This window comes from Vanessa atalanta, chromosome 6 (genome assembly GCF_905147765.1).
Source record: "Vanessa atalanta chromosome 6, ilVanAtal1.2, whole genome shotgun sequence".
Lineage (NCBI taxonomy): Eukaryota > Metazoa > Arthropoda > Insecta > Lepidoptera > Nymphalidae > Vanessa > Vanessa atalanta.
Window position 1 is genome coordinate 1,589,308 of NC_061876.1, and position 14,385 is coordinate 1,603,692.

Consider the following 14,385-nt stretch of genomic DNA (forward strand, 5'->3'; position numbering starts at 1 on the left):
AAACGCGACGAGTTATTATTTTGCATATTAATTCTTTATTAGCAATTAAACTCGAACGTTCATTGCTTTCTTGGAATCGACATCAAGGTCGATATTATTCAAATATAGAATGCTCGGAGAAAGTACGAGAACTTTTTGGATTCGACGGATCAGTTCGCATAATTATTCGATATCGTAATTAATAATCAAATATATACATACATATCTCTGTTATTTAGGATAGAGCCATGGACTATCGTCTTATTTTATTTTTAATGCTTTCAAATATTTTATTTAAAGTCTGAATATGGGTCCGATTCGTCGGAATTACTACTATTGAATTATCGTTTATTTTCGGCAGCTAGTCAGTAGCCTTAGCCTTTATTTAACGTCAACACGTGTGAATCAACTTATGCAATTGCTTTTTGTGTTGAAATTTTGCAAATATATTTGGATGGTTCTGGTGACAGTACAGTTATTTATATAACATTATTATAAAATTTTGTTTTAATAAAATTATTAATTACAATACATGATTCAGATGAAAAGTCATATCGTTAACAAATCTACGCCGCCTGATGAATAATTGTCGTGGTCATCATTTTATTTGAATGCTTGCAAAATTACTATCCTCGATTAACATGGAATAGTTATTGAAATTATTTTCTGATGTTAGATATTATTATTTATGCGCAAAAATAAACAAAACACCTTAGTTTATACGTCAATAAATTACAAAAACTACCATGAGAAGTATTTCAATAACGTACAACAGATACGAGACCGTTGGACCCGCGATGTTTATGTTTAAAAATAAAAGTCATTGCATGTGAGTTCTAGTAACAAATAAGATTACCATGTCTAGGCGTCATTCAGCCAAGATTTACAGCTGAAAAAATGGTTATACATATAAATGAAAACGAGGTAGGAATTATTCTGCCCACAGGCTATTGTTGCTCTCGGAGGCCCTGATTGAAGTTTTTACATATTTTGCCATCTTTGGTTGGTTATGATTTATGTGTAATTGCCTATTGGATAGAGCCGAGATGGCCCAGTGGCTAGAACACGTGCATCTTAACCGATGATTTCGGGTTCAAACCCAGGCAGGCACCACTGAAATTTCATGTGCTTAATTTGTGTTTATAATTCATCTCGTGCTCGGCGGTGAAGGAAAACATCGTGAGGAAACCTGCATGTGACTAATTTCAACGAAATTCTGTCACATGTGTATTCCACCAACCCGCATTGGAGCAGCGTGGTGGAATATGCTCCAAACCTTCTCCTAAAAGGGAGAGGAGGCCTTTATCCCAGCAGTGGGACATTTACGGGCTGCTAATGCTAATAGTTAATATTCCTGATGTACTTTTAGGTTGCGTTTATATTTGGAAATAGTCTTTCTCTAAAATTCTAATGATTTAGATTAGGGAATAGGGTTGTTTTATTTATAATATCTAATAACCAGGACTGCTATGATTTTTTTGGGTCTTTTGCTCAGGACTGTGTAAAATAGAGAATATTTAATTTACATTTAGATTAACGATACATCTAATTAAAATCAAAGATAAATAAATTTAAATCAATACAGTGAGTTTAAATGCTGGCACAAAGGAGTTCACGAAAAATAACAATTAATTTATTTTTTCTTACACAAAAGATAACAGCGTCGGTATTTCCAATACTCATATGATTTGTTTTATTTCAACAAAAGCCTTTTTTGCTCCATTAACGAACGTAGTTGGTAGCTAATATGTTTTTAGGTGTCATCGAACCCAGGTCATTACTCACTCTGTATGAATTATGAAGCTGAGTTGATGCTTTCGCTAAAGGTACCGTCGCCGTCGGTTTCAATGAATCGTTGCTTTTTTTTTGCAACGTACGTGTCACGTTCTGAGAACCAATTAAGTATGGCAAATTATATAATGGCTTCGACTTCGGTTTTGTATAAGAAGTCGTGTATAATTACCTATTTAGGGTGGTGCCTAATGGAATTGCTTTTTTTTTTTGGACAATACTCGTATTTGTTATTTGTGTGTTGCTAGCGAAGGTTATATTGACTTTACAAATATATATATCTACTGCGATATGCTTTGTATATATATATATATTATTTTTTTCTAAGATCTCCTAAGAAAAACAATGTGGTTTTAATTTATTAACTCTACTAAATCAAATTTATTATCTTTTTAATATCATAAACATTTCCACAATTATTTTTTATTTTGCAAAGAATCTGGTGTTTTTTAAAATATATAAAAACATAATAATAATTTAAAATAATATTCACGTAGTTATAGAAGCGAATAAAACGACAAACATCACTTCAGGTTGTTAGATACGTCTATCATTTAATCTAAAAACTTCTCTATTTTTGAATACTCATATTATTTCTATATTTTTATTTGAATGTTATTTTTTTATCACTGATCGAAAATGTTAATTGAAACCGCGATATTCGCTTGAGATTCTTCTGTCCTCTGAGCTGTCAGTCAACAACATTGAGTACGTTAAAATATTATTTTTTAAAAATTCAAAACTACGTTAAGTTTTAATTGTTTATATGACGCTAAAGTGTATATTTTTATTGCGTCACAAGCCTACAACTACTATTAAGTATTTTCTTTTATTTTGGGAGAATATATTCTACAGTGTAGTATTAAAATCTTCTGTAATATTTCTCTAAGTTGTACTTCAAACTTTCTAGTACAAGTACATAAGATTTTATCAAAGAAATCTTTAATTAAAATATCTCCATATTCGTAACAAACAAAATACCTATGTACTCTGTGTTTAAGGTAAACGCAAACATTATAGTATATAAAACTTTACGATTTTCCAAGCGGTCGTGTGAAACTTGTTTATGAAGATTTCAAGCGAACTCGTGTTTATTTAGGTAGCCCACTTTGTGGCTTTAACAGCTTCATAGATCGAGAACAGTGAACATTAGAAATGCCATTAAGTAAGTCAGGAGAAAATGAAATTGATTACCTAGTAAAAACAGAGAAGGCATTATTAACTAATTTGAGTTTAATCTGAGTGGTGATTGGTCGATTGCGGCCGATGACTCTTAGGCGACCAATGGGCGTTGAGTATTCAGTCAGTTTACTGATTAAATCAGACTGCTCATCAGTTCGTGTTATAAAATAGTTGATAACATTAATTTATTATAAATAATAGAATACCGCGGTTTCACTGATGTTGAAACTTATTTATAGATGGCTGTTTCATAGTTGGATACACTCGTTGACGTTAAGAATTCTCCGCACTCATCTCTGCATATTATATATTATAATTATCTGTTGGGCAAAATGAAATGACTTTCCAAATAATCTATTATTAAATGATATCTATATATAAAGTAAAATTGGAGTGTCTGTTTGTAATATTAAATTAACCGCTTTTTACTAAATGCATATGTATGTATACACGGTACATATAACAAAATAACATATTATTTTTTTTAAGTTTGGCTGTCTGTGTGTTTGTTCCGGCTAATCTCTGGAAAGACTGGACCGATTTTGACGGGACTTTCACTTGCTGACAGCTGATATAATAAGGAGTAACTTAGGCTACAACAATAACTCTTTTGTTAAATTCAAACGCGCGCAAAGTCGCGGTCATAGTTATATTAAAAATTTCAATGCATAGTTCGAGTCTAAAGAATGACGTATGACATTTCTATCGTATTCTCAATTCTGTGTTCGTAACTATGGGCTATAGAGCAAACATACACTTTCTTCTCCAATTAGAATGTTGATTAAGACATCGGTAACATTGTACCGTATATTTCGCAATAACAGTTCGTATAGCGTAAAGCTATAAGGTCTAAAATAATCAACTTTAATTGTTTGAATAAAATTTTATTCGTTTAGAACACAGAAGAACCATTAGAGACAAAGTTATTGCGAATTGGATAAAATACTCAGATAATCGAAGATCGAGGGTTCAAATCTGGGAAAAGAACCATTAGAGTTTTCACTTGATTAGCGTATTGCATTTGTCGGATTAAATTCTGACACACATTTATATTCAGTACCTTTATACTCTGTGGCGAGACAAGCTACATCCGTTTTACATAAAAGGAGACTAGGCCTCTGTTCGGCAGATGAGCAGCTATTCCTTATGTGACTCATCGTGAGAGAGAAAGATATGAAATTGGAGAAATTTCGGATATTTTTGTTAGTGCAGTGAAATCTAGCAAACAAAACGATGAAATATCTGTCTGAGTTACGTCGCGGTGTCACGCACCGGCGCACGCGCACCCAAAACGTCGAAAGTGAAACGTAACCGCACTCTTCCTTGTCGTCTCATTGTCGAATGTCAGTTTATTCGAATTTTTTTACTGTTATTGAATAAAACTTTTAGGGAAAACACTTAAATATATTAAAAGGAAAAACGATTTTTATTATTATTTAATAAAGTATTTTTTTTGTCCTGGCAACTTATGTATTTTTATTAGATCCTATAAAATAAATCGTATGATAAAAATTAAATTATATAGGAAAACACTAGTCAAATCGAAACAGATTTTCGAATTTAGAGATAACATGGACCAGCGCACGGAAATAGCGCGATATATTGTATTATAAAGTCGATTACATAAATCGATTGTAAACGAATAAATAATCGTTAAACATTGTATCGGAATTCGATCACCGGCCATCACTCACGAGATTTATCTCAATATTGTTATGAGGCTTAAATCGAAGCGATCAACAACGGTTACTATTAGACGAAGGTCGCCATAATTCATATTATGATAATTCAGATAAACTTAATGTTAATATCGTGAACTATTGTTATACAGGATGATTCTTGTTGACAGTATTGAATAATTTTATATTTTTTTGGATAAAGACCAGGTTCATTATGCCCACGGAGTTAAGTTTGACGTTTATATTTTTTAAATATTTTAGAATTTCAACTAATTTATTTAGAATAGTGTATTTATGTTATTTAACAACTAACAAAAGGGCTAAAAAATTGTTTTTTGAAAAATTAATCCTAATTCGCAATAAGTCTGTGTCGTAGTCAATAATGGCCAATATAAGGTAAACTATAAGGAATGCAGTGCAAATTGAATTATTTACAAATATACCCGAATCTAATTGTCATATAATTGTTTTAGATATAATAAAATTTGTATTACATACAGCGGACTATCAAAATTCGCTGATAAAAACAAGTACATAATAAAAATGAGAGTGTTATTAATCTGTTTCTTAATAAATAAAAATGTTTGTTTTTTCTACGTTTGTTAATATGAAACTCTTGTTAGTTTGGCTATCACCCACGAATCCTGTCCCAAAAAAAAAACAAGATTTCTACTTCAATATTTCGTTTCGTTCGTTTTATGAAGATCCTTCTACTCGTGCTATGACAGGTAGCATTATAAAGTGTATCGCCGACTGTTTCGCTCCCTTACACGAAATGTTCTTCCAAAAATCTAGAACATTCCTAATTATGAAAAATAAACTGACGTAACCGAAACCGGAATAGTATTTTTTTTTTGTCAAATAAATATATTGTAAACGTCAGTCTTTAGCTTGTTGGTATTATTTAATTGTAAGTATAGATTACAGTTATTGATAAGGGTCATTGTTATCGTTATCTATAAACTTGTCGTTTAACTACATTATGAAACTTGTAACTGTATTAACGGGTTGAAAATTGCAACATTTTAGTTAAGGGTGTAGTACACATGATTTGGGTTAAATATATTTTTTTTATGTGATTCATTAATATGCTTTTTTATATTTTATGGTTGGAAATATTTGTACCTTTGCCAAAAAGCTAATACAATTAATTAAGCGCGGATTAATAAAAAAGTTCTATTTGAAAAGCGTGTTTAACGTGAACAATTACGTACTTGCGTGATTTGTATTTTACGAAAGGTAAACATACCGGTGGTCGAACCTTGTAAAGGCATCTGCATGGGTACCGTCAAACAGTAACACTATGTATGTCTGTGATTCGGCTTAAAGGAAATCCAGACTAATTAAGACATCAGAGATATCTTAGACCTCGTTTGGTTGGCCGTACATTGACGATGTAACACTTGTTTATACTTTTTATATTACTCTATAGGCAAAGACAACTCAAGGTTTGCTTTAATAAAAAAAAAGTACATACTCTAAGTTTAACACGAATAAGTAACCCAACAGTCAAATCTATTCACTTACAAATAACTCATGGTAGCGACTGTTAATCTGTAATTAAAGGTTACCTATAATGCGTTAGATTTGTAATTAAGATCGCCCAGGTGCGCCTGCGCATGCAGGTATTCGAGTACGCTGGTATAATGTTCTCCGCTATTAAGCAAAGATGTTAACACCCTACTTATACGATTTGATAAGTAATTTATTTGAAGGGAAACTTGTACGAATATAAGATGTATTGTGATGTATTTACTATGAACATAAAATGCACCAACTAATCCAGAAGCTAAAAAACATGGATGGGACCAAATAACATACAAACATATCTAAAACGTAAATAAAATGAGAATTCATCAAACCCTTTTTTTTAATTTCTTCATATATAGTTCGGGACCAGTGGCGTAGCTAGGTGGGTAAGGGCCCCGGTGCATAGAAAATCATCGGGCCCTCACCCCCTTCCACTCCTTTCCACTCCATCTTTAGCTTTATATTGCCCTTCAAAATTATAGTAAGGAATAAGAATAGGATACAGCGAGTTGAACTTATCATTAGTAGGCTAAATCCATACATCATCTGTATTCAAAGCTTAGGTTAGAGGGCCCCTTGAGCTCCGGGGCCCTGGTGCACTGCACCACGTGGCCCTGCGATAGCTACGCCACTGTTCGGGACAGTCACTATAAAGCCTAGTTCATTTTGTTGATTTGAAATATCATAGATCATGTATGTGATATTTAATTTACTTAAATAATAAGTACGATACGATACTACAGTGCCGTATACTGAGATAAATTGCCATTTTGGTTAAAATATTGCGTACCATAGTATTAAAAATAGTAATATTTGTCAAACTAATTAATAATTAAGATTACAATTCTATTATACTAAGTTATTTCTTTTAATACTGAATTATTTTACAAACAAACTAAAAAACACTAAGAATATTATATAATATTGTGTATCAGTATATAAATGGGTCAAATTACCTTTCACAGATACTAAAATAATTTATAATCTGTTGCACCATAAACAAAACATCGCGAAACGGCAGAAGGCAGCATAAATTGTGATCAAGGGCGAGCTATCAATTAGCGTTGGAAGTGTTTCTAACGGCGCAGATTATAAAGTGGACTCCAGATACTCCGAGACCATACGAATAAAAAACAGAATCGATTTCACTTTGAATTTATTTATCGATTTAAAAACGACACAATTAATACGATTAGTCAATACAATCGAAAATTAAAAATATATATTAAATTTTGATGTCTACTTATTTATTATCTGTGATTCGGTTTCGGTTTAAAGACATTTATTTCTCATAAAGAACACAAAAGTTCACTTATAATAAGAAATTATAATAATTTTGCTTGGGGGTACATTTAAAAGTCTGCCTTATGAATTATATACAGTAAAACAAAATGTTGCGGGTAGTTATATTACACAAACATGTTTAGGTAGGGGTTACATTAACTTATAAATTATTTTGCACATATTCCATTACACGTTTTTTAAATATAGGAAAACTCTTGCTATTAATGATTAAGTCTGATAATTTATTATAAATTTGAACTCCTTCAAATAAAATGTTTTCCTTTCCATAGTTGGTTCTGGTTTTTGGAAGTTCTAGTTTATTACGTTTTCTAGTGTGGTATGTATGTGTTTTTTTATGAAAGTGTAATTGTGAATGTGTTTTATTTGTTATTATTTTTCTAATCAACATGCAGGTTTTTAAAGTGTATAATTGATTTATATTAAAAAATTTTGTTTTTTTGTATAATTCAACGGATGGCGTCATATAATCATATTTATAAAGAACTTTAATAATTTTATTTTGTAAAGTTTGTAATGACTTTATGTTAGACTTCGCAGCAGTTCCCCATATTTCAATAAGATATTCGATATGAGGTTTTACTAAAGAATTATAAATAATAGGACGAATTTTATTAGGTATACATAAGGAAATCTTACGTAGTGCACCTATCAAAGGGGATATTTTATTTTTAAGATGATCAATATGATATTGCCAGGTTAACTTGCTATCCATTATAAGACCTAAATATTTTTCATGATCAGTTTTATTTATTGGTTCGTTACAAATTGTTAGTTGGTCATAATTTGGTATATTTTTATTTTTAGGCGCGAAGATCATATATGATGTCTTTTTGGTATTAATAGTTAATAAATTAGAAACAAACCATTCACTAATAACATTTAAATCACGTTGAGCTACGTCAATTATATTTTTAATGTTATCACCAAAGTAAAATAAGCTTGTGTCATCCGCATAAAGAGTTATATCTCCAGACAAATCAATTGCACTAATGCTATTTATATAAATTAAAAATAATAGCGGTCCCAAGATAGAGCCTTGTGGTACTCCATATGTTAACGTTGCGGGCATACTTTGAAATTTTCCGATTTTAACAATTTGCTTGCGACGATGTAAATATGATTCTAAAATTTTGATTGCCGAACCTGTTATACCTTCTTTATGTAGTTTTTGTAATTATAAATTATATAGATTGCGTAATAAAATCAAAATCTTTTGATCGAGTCCTTTTCGATGATCGTTTTATTCTCCGTAGTTAGGTTAGTTCCTTTAAGCCACAGAGTAACTGTTCTTAGTATGTTTAATTATCATTATTATCTATTTCTTGTTTGTTAAATATAGGCAAGTTTTTATCTATCTCCATTAAAAAGACTTTGCACGGGCTGACAGTAACTTTGTATCGGACCGTTCCTCACGCTGTCCCATACAAGTAACAGGTAACGGCACCTAATTAGAACTTGTTGTCACCTAACGCGATTTATAGACTGGCTGAGTCCCACGATGGAAAAGTGAGAGGTTATATATGTCTATACGTAAGAACGGGATAGACAATGTTTAGAATAAAACTAGCTTTAAAACGCTTGGCTCAGTGTAAATGAAATTTTAGTATGTCCTATTACACATTAGAATACGTCACAAATGTTAGGATGCGTCCAGATATTCGCACGTGAATCGAGTAACGAACATAAACACACTTGACTCATTTGTAAGTGAGTTTTCAACGCCAATTGACGAATAAAAACTTTAAATTTAACAGATTTTTTTTGTGTAGTGACAATGTATGTATGACAGTATGACAACGTCAAATCACTTTTTTATTTTTGTCCAAGTCATTAACAATTTAAACTAAAGTTAAATAAATATTGATAACAGAATAACTCAGACATGGATATATCATCCACATAAAGAATACTAACGATTTCAAATAGATTTTTGATACTTTGGAATCGCTGGTTTGAATTTCTGATGACGTCATAATATGTCAAAGACACAAGTCAGACACATCGATTTAAGCCTCTGCTTAGAGGACTCTGAATGTGTAGTTCATGTGCACATACGCATATGTATATTGAAATATAATTTAACGCATCCATTTCAACCGATAAACGAATAAATACGTGAAGATTGCGTCTCAAATGCAGTTATCACAAACATCTCGTAATATAAAAGTCGCAATGTATAATATAGTATTAGGAACGGTATTGCAATTTTTACCGATTCGATTGCTCGTTGCAATTACGTAATCGTCCTGTCCGCGTAAATTGGTTGCAGAGGTAAATAGTTTTTATGTTATAAAGAGTAAGTAACGGAATAACGTTGTACGTTACGTACGATATCTGTGTCGTTATTTCATTACTTTTTTAAGAAAAAATACGTTACGTTACGTTAATTATTTTAAGCTGTTCTTTTTTTTAAATTCTGACAGAATATTTATGTCACGCATCACAAGATTGACGATTTGGTTGGCAACATTCATTAATTTATTTGAGTATCATGTTCATGAGTATATTATTTTATTGTAAATCTATTAAGTAATCACTACTAATATTATAAATGATTTGGTTTGTTGTATTGTGTGACTCCGCAACAAAGATTAACATAACAACAATTGTTTGCGTAAAGATGACATGTTTATTCATGTTCTGTGTAAATAGACATAGGCTACTAGGATTATTAAAGTGCAGGTTTTATTTTTAGTTTTTTTTTTTTCGTATACAATATCGTTATTTTTATTGTCACACGAGTTTTTTCTATTACATTTCGAAACACACTGATAAGACGATTTAGAGTAGAATTTCCAGAACACCCAGTCTGTGACTGCAGACTTACTCACGCCACCAGAAAAGCTTGTATAATTGGATTTCAAAATCTCCGTTTCAAAATAATTTAGAGCTCACTAATAAGACCCACAGTTATAAAGTTATGGGACAAAATTTGAAATGCAAATTTGCGTGAGCGCCATCTAAAGTGGGAAGGTATGTTTGCATAAAGGTATAAACACACTTATCCGACACTAATCTTTCATATTAAAAAAAAAATAACAAATGGAAAATGATAGACACACAGACATATTATAATATATTGGTGCCAGAAATACAGAGTTACTAACACCCTATTTCAATTATTATTTATTTTATGTCAGCCGGTCTGAACACATGATATTACATAAGTACTTTTATCGTCGATTTAGTGGAACATAAGTGAATTATATGTGTCATATTTTGCCACACACACTAATACGTAAAAGATAAATAAAATCTTGTAAAATAATAAATTAATCATATTCTTAGGCCTACTAGCCTGCTTTTGTATAAAATAAGGGTCAAATAAAATTTATTCGCATCAAATTTATTAAATGCCTGTGATTTTTTTTATTGTGCATTGTGTCACACCATTTTTGACGTAATCAATTACATATAATTTCCGTAAATAAAAATAATACGTCAGGCACTTTTACTTTGTAACATCGATATCCTTCGCCGTATCTTTGCGTATACGTGTGTATTCTCTCTAACTGTATTGCTAAAGCCTGTATATCAGATGCATGTTCATTTGAAATACGGGCCGATGTCACGAGTGGGAGTGTCTTTGAATAGACTCAATGAAAGCTACCGAAGGTTGTATTCCCAGGGTTATCAAGGACACGTGTCCTTAAACAGGAATAGGTATAAAAATACCAGCAGTGACATGTTTTATTGCTAACGGGAAGTTTGAACCGTAAAATTGTTGGGAATAACAGAAATATTATTATTTAGTTTTTTTAAGGTCAAATCCTATATCAGATAACGTTACGAAAACATTGCTATCGTTTATAATCTACGACTGTCAAAAGATTAAGCTATAAAGTAAGATATCTACTACATTGGGGTAACATGAAGAACTCCATTCAATGATCTACTTTTTTAGCTTACTCTGTAAACTTACCTTTGGTGTCAATGTTGGTGGGCGTGGCGAGGCTGGGTATCTCCGACTGCGGTGGCTGCACTCTCGGCCCGGGCCACGTGGTGGTACCACCGCAGAACCTCGGCCTCGCGCTGCAGTCCGCAGCGTCCCGGAGCGTCGACGCGTCTGCGGAGTATTCTGAAATCAAATCACTCTGACTCAGATTTAAATGGTTTTGGTGCGGGTTATACTTTTAGTGAGTGCTTTAGATTAAAACTATTTCTAATAGTGCGTGTTATGGTTATGCTACGTACTTCTCGTCGTTGATGACTGCAGGAGGCTGGCTGTTTGACCTCCGGGAAAGGTGGCGTTGCGTTTATGTCGACCCTGCGAACAAATAACAATCAGTAAATCAAACGCTTATTTTATTGCATATATATATATATATATATATATATATATATATATATATATACTATAAATTTTCCTCCGTAGCGGTAAATTGTCGAGGAATGGATAGAACAAAATAATTTAATATCCCAGTAACTTATGGCTTACGTTAGGCATTTATATACTACACATATTTAGTATTAAGTACAGCCATTAAAAAGACATCTGAAGATCTATCACTTCGACGATTTGTGTTTAGTTTCCAATCCACCATCCGAATTTGGTTTAACAGGACGAGACGAGAAAACGTATCTACGAATAGAAACCAACGATAATTGTTCGAAAGCGCATAGCTGCAAATAGCTTCGAAGAATATTTGTTGATAGACGCAAACCAATACGAACCAGGCCGCTGCGTCACTTCGTGTAACACGCACACTACTGCACCCAATATTTACAAGATCACACATCGAAAACTTTACTTACGTATTTTTTGTATTGATTGGACCACAAGTTCAACACAAGTAAGAAAATATTAAAAAGTTATTATTTCATTATAAATACAGTTCACATCGCCAGATTGCATTAACATGAAATTTATCTGTTTCGTTTTAGAACTTCATAACTGTAAAATCACAAAGATCATTTCGAACTGTTTCACGATGCTCGGTCACTCAAATGTTGGTTCATTAGCATATGTTAACCACAATCAGATAAAAATCTATATTAGACATCTCCCAGACGTACACTTTGACATGTTGGCACAAAAAAATATATATTATATAAATTACAAATGATCTATTAGTGTTTAATGGTAGAATAACTTAGTGGCATCTACCGAGACTTAAAAAGCTGAACAACTACTAAACATCTTCTAGTTTCCACATGAGATTGCCACTCATACAAGAAAAGGTAATCATGAAGAAATACTTTATGTCAAAGCGAAATAAATTAATGATTACACGCAGAAAATAATTACTATTACGCGACGCGAAATAGCAGCGGATATTGCAGCACATTGGACTGGACTCATTTTGCAAAGTAAGGAATTTACATCAAGTACCAGTTTCGGACTGACTTAACTAGAATTATATCAGACATGGGATTAGCACATACTGGCGTCGATTCTGTTGTACACAATCTCTCAATTCATTTGACAGGATTAAAAGTCAATAAAGGTAGTCTCTGGTTCTGCAATGGTTCAGAGATCGTCGAGAGCAGAACCGTATCCACAGTTACAGACATTAAAAATTGATGACATATCAGATAATTATTTGTTAAAAATAAGTCATTCTATTGATGTACTAACTGAAAAAAAAAAACAGATTATCAATTCGATTGTATGTATTTAATTTAATATTATTATTCTTTTAGAAGCGATTTGAAAACTGATTTGTTTGGGAACCTCCCATTTTTCCATTAAAATTCGAAGAAAACAAATGAAATCGGATATTTTTTTGATAAAATTTTATATAAAACTATTATTTAAAAACTATATATATAACAAAGTGAAGTGATTTGTCAATGATTCTAACAGGCCATTAGAGGATGCAAAGCCAAATCCAATCTCAAGAATTAGTCCGGGATACACAAGTGTGTTCCCAATCAGTTCTACGCTCACCCTCACTCTCATAATCCGATAAGACGGCGACAAGATCGCTGAGAGATTAGTCGCGGGACCGACGGTTTTACGTGCTTTCCTAGCAATTTAACATTGACAAGTTTCTGACTCCAACATCAAAACGACTTTTTTTGTCTGATCCAGGATTAAACCCAAAACGTCAGGATCTGCAATCTTAAATTTTATTTATTTATCTATACTAATATTATAAAGATGTAAAATTTGTTTGTTTAAAATTATTTCTGAGTGCTATAATTAATTATGTTTATATCAAATTATTTTTCTTTGTCATCTCAGATGTTCTTCGATATGTGATATCGATGTCGGGACGGAACCCTAGTTAAAATATATATTTGTAACAGGAAAATAATTATAAGTTGTATTTGAATAAAAATAACCGATACCTCTCATGTCGCTCATGATCTCATGTGATCAGGTTGAGTATAAATTAATTGGCGAAAACATAAAACAATTTAATCGGTGCGCCTGCGCCGGCGCCGTCCCGTTAGCGGATAGGCGATGTACTCGGTCGTTGAACTGATATAATTTTGATGACTGATACCTGTTTTATTAGTTCTTAGTATATGATACGGGATGACAAATCGTACAAAATAATCTACTTTAAAAAGTAATTACAAAATATTGTATGTATATTCTTACGATTCAATTATTGGATTGGGATTGCAAATTCTTCCTTATTTATAGTAAGCTATTTAGAACACAGTCCAATAACTAAATCGTGTAATATGTCTTTACTTAAATGTTTGGTTGTAGTAATTGGTTTAAAGGAAAGTTACGAAAACGTATTACGAAACGTTTCTGTAAACGACAATAAAGACATTTAATATACTACTTAAAAACCTACTGGCACAGATTTAAAATTCAATTTTAATTTATGATAAACAAATTAGGCGTTGGGATTTTTGTTAGCGATTTTCCACTCAGCGTATTGTAACGAACAAAACAATATTAGATAATTTATAATACAATAAGAAATAATGATAAAGCCTCATTTATTCCTTAATAAAA

The 14,385-nt window shown here is 32.0% G+C and overlaps 1 protein-coding gene across 3 annotated transcripts in view; it reads right to left on the reverse strand.

Annotated features, from left to right (window-relative positions):
* Positions 1-14,385, reverse strand: part of LOC125064988 (protein outspread) — a 233,056-nt gene that overhangs the window by 14,017 nt on the left and 204,654 nt on the right. For 2 of the 3 annotated variants that reach the window (XM_047672364.1, XM_047672362.1), the window contains exons 5-6: positions 11,661-11,733; positions 11,389-11,544 (exon numbers count right to left, since the gene is read on the reverse strand). In XM_047672364.1, the coding sequence (XP_047528320.1) occupies positions 11,389-11,544; positions 11,661-11,733 (229 nt within the window). The remainder of the gene's footprint in view (positions 1-11,388; positions 11,545-11,660; positions 11,734-14,385) is intronic. The other variant, XM_047672363.1, reaches the window with a different exon arrangement.